Source organism: Chinchilla lanigera, unplaced genomic scaffold (assembly GCF_000276665.1).
Source record: "Chinchilla lanigera isolate Chin_1 unplaced genomic scaffold, ChiLan1.0 scaffold00064, whole genome shotgun sequence".
NCBI lineage: Eukaryota > Metazoa > Chordata > Mammalia > Rodentia > Chinchillidae > Chinchilla > Chinchilla lanigera.
The window spans coordinates 5,922,888-5,928,887 of NW_004955465.1; the positions used below are offsets into that span (position 1 = coordinate 5,922,888).

Consider the following 6,000-nt stretch of genomic DNA (forward strand, 5'->3'; position numbering starts at 1 on the left):
GACAATGTGACGTGCAGAGATAATGCCAACAGTGTCGGGGAGTCACCCACCTGCTCCGTCTCTAAATTCAGTCTCAGTGCAGTGGGAGTTCGGGATCTGCTGACTCAAGAAGCACAGGGTGGGCTTGGGCCTCAGCTCACACCAGACAGCTGAGCCAGGCTGGAGGGTTCCGGGGAGGCTTCAGGGGTTCTGGAGGGTACACAGGCTCCCCCAGACCCAGCTGGGGCCATCTGCACGCAGTGAGGAGACATACTGTGGTGATTAGGAAGCTTCAAATTTGAGCTGTCAGGGTATGTATGAACACACAGCTCTTGTAATTGCTCTTGGAGAATACTCCTGAATGAATTCATTGTTTTTAAAACTGGTAAATAAAGGACAAAAAACTGAGTGTTTTGTGTCTTATACATGAGCGTTCTTTAGACAGGAACAGTCTTTCTTGTATTGAAGTATTTTTGCTAATAAATGAGGACAGCTTACTACCAACAGCATATTGAGAATACATACCTCACCTCTGAAAGGTTTGCAAACAACGCAAAGCAAAACCCCTAATCTGATCAGGATATGAATTCTGACTACTTATTTAGAAAAAGGGAAGAAGTGTTTTAAATTATACCACAAGGATTCGCTCATTAAAAACTGAGCAACTGCAGAACAAATAACAAAAAATCTGTAGTCTAAAAAGGACTTAGACATAAAGGACTTAAACATATTAAACCAGTTTCAGTGTACGAATCTTACTTAGATTTTGGTTCAATCAGAGGGATAAAAGCAACATTTGAAGGAGTGGGAATACTACCTGGATATGTTTTTACCTTGGCGTTTAGTGATATTACAGAACTGTTGACTGTGTATGGGGGGGAGGTTCTAAGAGTAATTTTTCTCTTGTAAAGATGTGTTAAAATAGTTATAGCAAAATTACTCTTCACGGTTTGCCTGAAAATAACCTGGAGAAATGAGTGGAATGGTTTCAGTCATGAGTAGAGAGTTCTTGAGCTTGGTAAATGCGTGGAGTCCATTGTATTATTTTCTTTTAACTTTGTATAAGTTTTTAATTTTTTATTATGGAAAGATTAAGAACCTGGCTGCAACTGCTTCATTGAATGGCCCCAAACAAAAACCTCAGTGACATAACTAACTTATTATTTTCTTAGAATTAAGTTTAGCCCCCGTTTTTGTTGTTTTGTCTTTTGTTTTGTTTTGGAGTCAGTCAGGCTGGTCTTGAACTTACTATGTAGCCTGGTCTGTCCCGCAACTTTCAGCATTTTTTCTGCCTCAGCCTCCCAAGTGCTGGGATTACAGGTGTGTGCCACTACTCCTGGCTTGCTTTTTGTTATGGTTATTTTTTGTGCCTCTGTCTTTTCCTAATGAACTTTTTGTTTTGTATTAATTTTTTTGTTGTTGTTTTTTCTTTTTTTTTTTTTCCCTGTACCGGGAATTGAACTCACAACCTTGCGCTTCCCAGGCAGGTGCTGTGCTGCTGAGCTAAATCCCCAGCCCCTTTGTATTAATTTTGGATCTGCAGAAATATTGCAGAGATAGTGTGGAGAGTTCTACATACCCCTCACCCAATTTTTCCTATTATTAATGCTTTACATTACCATGCCACATTTGTAAAAGCTAAGAAACCAGCACTGGCACATTACTATTAATGAAATACCACATTTTATTTGGATTTCATTGGTTTTTCCATTACAGTCTTCTTTCTGTTTCAGGGTTGAGTCCAGAGTGCCACCTTCCATTTAATTATCATATCTCCCTCGCTGTCTCTGGTCTGTGTTGTTTTTTTCTTTTTTACCTCAGCAGTCTTGAGTGCTGGCCACATATCCTGTAGAATGCCTCCCTGTCTTGCTTTCTGTGATATTTTTCGCATAATTACATTGGGGTTATGTGTTGTGAGGAGGAAAACTCCCTACGTGAAGTACCCTTCTCATCGGATCACATCAGGGCGTACAAGCCAGTGACACGATTCCACTTGTGTGGATCTGCACTGCTTGGCTGAGGTAACACTTGCTGGATTTCTCCACTGTAAAGGGCAGCGTTTTCCCCTTTCCCTGGTCTGCTTTTTGGAAGCAAGTCACTGAGTCTAGCCCACTTTCATGTAGGGTAGGGAGGCTGGTTAAGTGCTACCTTTTGGAGCGGCATATATATGAGAGGGTCTCCAAGACCACTCCAGGTTGTCATTCACTAGGAAAACTTACAGACTCAGCATGTGGTTATCATGGCTGTACCTTATTATGACACAAAGATACAGAGCAAAATCAACAAAAGGTGCCTGGAAGCAGAGGCTTCCCAGAGTCTTCTCCCAGCGCTGTTACACAGGGTGCTCTTAATTCCCTGAGCAAGCAGTTGTAACAGCACGCGGAAAGTGAGCTGCCCGGGAGGCTTGCCTCAACCTAGGAGTCCAGGTTTCTCTTCAGGCCTCTTCTGCCCAGTGTGTACCTAAATTGCATACTCCCAAGAGGAAAGAGGTGCTCAGCGTTAACCACAGTATTTGCACCAACAGTTTCAGCACAGTGAGCCACTTTTACAGTTGATGGAAAGTTTTATTCCAGTGTAGGGAACTGTTTGCGGGTCCAGTGCCTAGCCCTCAGACAAGACCAGCCCTGCATGCCTTTCTAAGTCCACAGTCTCTAGCCTTCACTCTTCATTTTGTTCTGTTTAGGGAAGTATCTGTAGATCCTTGGGTGTGGGGACAGGGTTTTGCTGTATAGTCCAGACTGGCCTTGATCTCACTGTGTAGCTCAGGCTGCCCTCAAATTCACGGCAATCCTCCCGCCTCAGCCTCCTGAGTGCTGGAATTACAGGCGTGCACCACCACGCCTGGCGAGAAGTATCTATATATCATGACTTTTACCATTCATTTTTATTTTGAGAGGAAAAAGTGTGACCCATAACAGTGGAAGCAGCATAAGAACAACATAATGAAATTTAAAATTAGATCAAGGGTATCTGCTTTCTTTCTGGTGAAATATGGGGCAATCTGTCTCTTCTATTAATATTTCTTTTTCCAACTGTTAAACATTGTTATAAAAATATTACTCATTTTGCAACTTTTGGGGCACTTTATAATTTTAAAAATGCCTTGAGGTTGTGACCTCGTTGACTAGCAAACAATTAGAAGAAGGCCGTGTACATTTCAGTAGCAAGTGATATGAAAACCAAAACCTGGGTGGAAATGTCAGAAAATAATCACTGAGACTTTAACGATCCTGTACATACTAGACATTTACTTTCTTTGTGTAGGAAAAACGTGGTCTTCGGGAAATGAGAGTTCTTGAAAATTTGAAGAATATGATCCGTGAAACAAATGAGCACACTGTGCCCGAATGCAGAGACGCGATGGAGAGCAGCTTGAAGGACGTCCTCCAGAGACGTAAGCAGCGATTTCTGCTGTGTTGCTCTTGCTTGCAAATGAATGCTGTGCCAAAGTGGCTTTTTTCAGTATGATGATGGGAAATGCAGAGAGAAAATTTCTCATCAGGACCTAGGTGAGGAAATCCTAGGCACAGAGAAAGTGGCAGTCTTGTGGTGACTGTGTATTGCCATTGATGTCAGCAACATTAATCTCCGAGGCAGGATGTGTGTATCTACAGTTCACAGGACGGTCCTTGAGGGAGTGAGAAAAATCAAAATATTTTCACCTTTAAAAAAATTTTAGAAAGAAGGAAGGGAAATAAATAAATTGTGTGTGCGTGTGTGTGTGTGCGCGCTATCTACACACACACACAAGCTAGCTAAGATAATTGTACTACTAATTTCTGTTGGTTCATTGAAAGGAACAGTTAATGCCTCATTGTTTGATCAAGTTTGCATGCCTGTATCTGGTAATCTGAGCAACTACTTTGAAGATAACAATATGCAATATAACACCATTGCTAATTTCTTATCATCTTATTTTGAAATTTGGTATCATTTTTATTGTTTTATCATTTTTATTCTCTTTAAAATAAAAAGAAAAAAAAATCGTAAGAAAATGTTTGATGACCAGGAATTAGGAGAATTTATGAAAGGAAGCTTTTTTTCAAATAGACTACTTAGAGGTGTTAGCATTTTTCAAAAAAAAATCCTTTCATACATGTTTGTATTCTATCACTTTTTTCATTAAGCACAATATTTTAATACAGAGTGATAGTTGATGAAAAGAATGTTTATTAATATTCTTTAACATCAGTCCATAACATAAAAGAAGCATTATTGGCATAGCATTATTATAGGTCTTCTCAGATCTAGGTTGAGAACAGTTGCTTATCCCAGAAGGGATTCGCACTGGTAAATAATGATGGTTTCCAGAGAAGCAGCATGGGAAAGTATCTTGGAGACAGCAACAAAAACTGACCTGGAACAGGCTGGCCTGCGCAAGAAGGCAGAAGGGATGCCCGTGTTAACCGGGACGCTGACTTAGCCTTTGTGTGCAAGTCCACGTTTTGTCTGTGTACTCCAGTTGTAAAGGAGCTTGGGCGGCCTGAGTCTCCCAACATCATGTTTGGTTTCTTTGAGTGGAACAGCAAAAAGTCTAAAGTTGCCTTTAGGCTTTTGTACCTTTTTTTCACAAATATGCTCTCATTTGTTTCTACTGCCACATCCCTCACCCTGACAAACGTTGTAGACGCGGTGCTAAGAGGAAAGCGCCAGTTACTATCAACCAGAATGCTCAGGTGTGCATTTGAGGTGTGCCTGTAACTTCTTCTTTCCCATGCTTTGAGTATATAAAATTAAATTGAGTAAAACTGAACTGACTTCGTCCTTGGGCTAAATCTATATCTGATGTGAAGACTAGTTTCTTAAAAGTAAAGTCTTCCCGGGAAAATAGAAAAGTATGACTGGCAATTTGGAATCTAGACTGAAAGTGTTATCTTCTTGAATGAAGGAAAACATACAAGATGCAAAGTTAATAATTAGGGTTTCTGATTGACATCTGTGAAATACTTTGGATCTTATTGCTGGCGTTAGAAACCAGGCAGTGGTTTTTGGATATTCTTGGAACAGGAAAAGCTTATTCTGTAGAGATCTACTATAAGAACGTTGTTGTACTTCTTATGCTGAGGGTCACAGTATAACAGAAGTAATTACCTGCCTCTAAAGCTGGTGTTGTTTTAAAAATTAGCCTGAGCCCAGTGCTCTTTCCTAACAAGTTTCTATCTTTAAAAATTTGACATTTTAAATCATGTGTATTTTCACTGATCAATCTGGATATTTTCTGATCTAAGCGTATATCCCTGCAGGACCCATGATGAGTTTGTGTTGTGCCTGTTGCAGAACCAGCACGCTTACCTCTCGCATACCTGCGTGCAGCAGTACCGCAGGCTCAGTCACTGTGCCCCTCAGAACCCTGCAGAAGTGGGCCTTCTTCCACCCGTCTGGCCCAGTGCACAGAACCACTGACTGTAGAGCAGGAGGAAGTGGGCCCTCCAGGCTGGTCCCAGTGGATCCTCACGACAGGATCCTTAGCTCAGCACCCCTGTTGCTTTGGCCACAGAGCCGCCACTGTGCTGTGTGCAGGGACTGGAGGAGCAGAGGCCTTAGAGCCCAAACTCACCACAAAAAGTAAATGAGGGTCCGAGAAAGCAACCCGGAGGCAGCTTGTCATCAAGATGCAGCCTTGCATTGTTCCCTTTATGAAGACACATGGTGCCTGAGCTCCACTTAGTGATTATTTAATGGGCTTGTATCAGATTTGGGGTCAGGAGATGTGGGCTTGGTGTGGAGGGCCCTGGCAGTTTGAGTTGGGAGGACAAAGAGGCGCTGGGTTGTGCCTCCTTCGAATGACCTTTCATGGCCACGGTGAGAGAAGATTCTGTCCCCCTCGCTTTCTCTCTTTTTAAACCCAACAGTTTTGTTTTCTTTCTACTTAAAAATAAAAGAATATTCTTTGAAGTAGTAAGAAAAAGAAGTAAAGAAAGTAAAGTTTTGGGGCTGGGGATTTAGCTCAGCGGCAAAAGCGCCTGCCTGGCAAGCGCAAGGTCGTGAGTTCGGTCCCCGGTACCGGAGAAAAACCAAAAA

General features: G+C 41.9%; 1 protein-coding gene across 2 annotated transcripts in view; it reads left to right on the forward strand.

The window, feature by feature from the left end:
- Bloc1s5 (biogenesis of lysosomal organelles complex-1, subunit 5, muted) overlaps positions 1 to 6,000 on the forward strand; it is a 33,902-nt gene that overhangs the window by 12,793 nt on the left and 15,109 nt on the right. For both annotated transcript variants that reach the window (XM_005398846.2, XM_005398848.2), the window contains one exon: positions 3,244 to 3,373. In XM_005398846.2, coding sequence (XP_005398903.1) covers positions 3,244 to 3,373 — 130 coding nt within the window. The remainder of the gene's footprint in view (positions 1 to 3,243; positions 3,374 to 6,000) is intronic.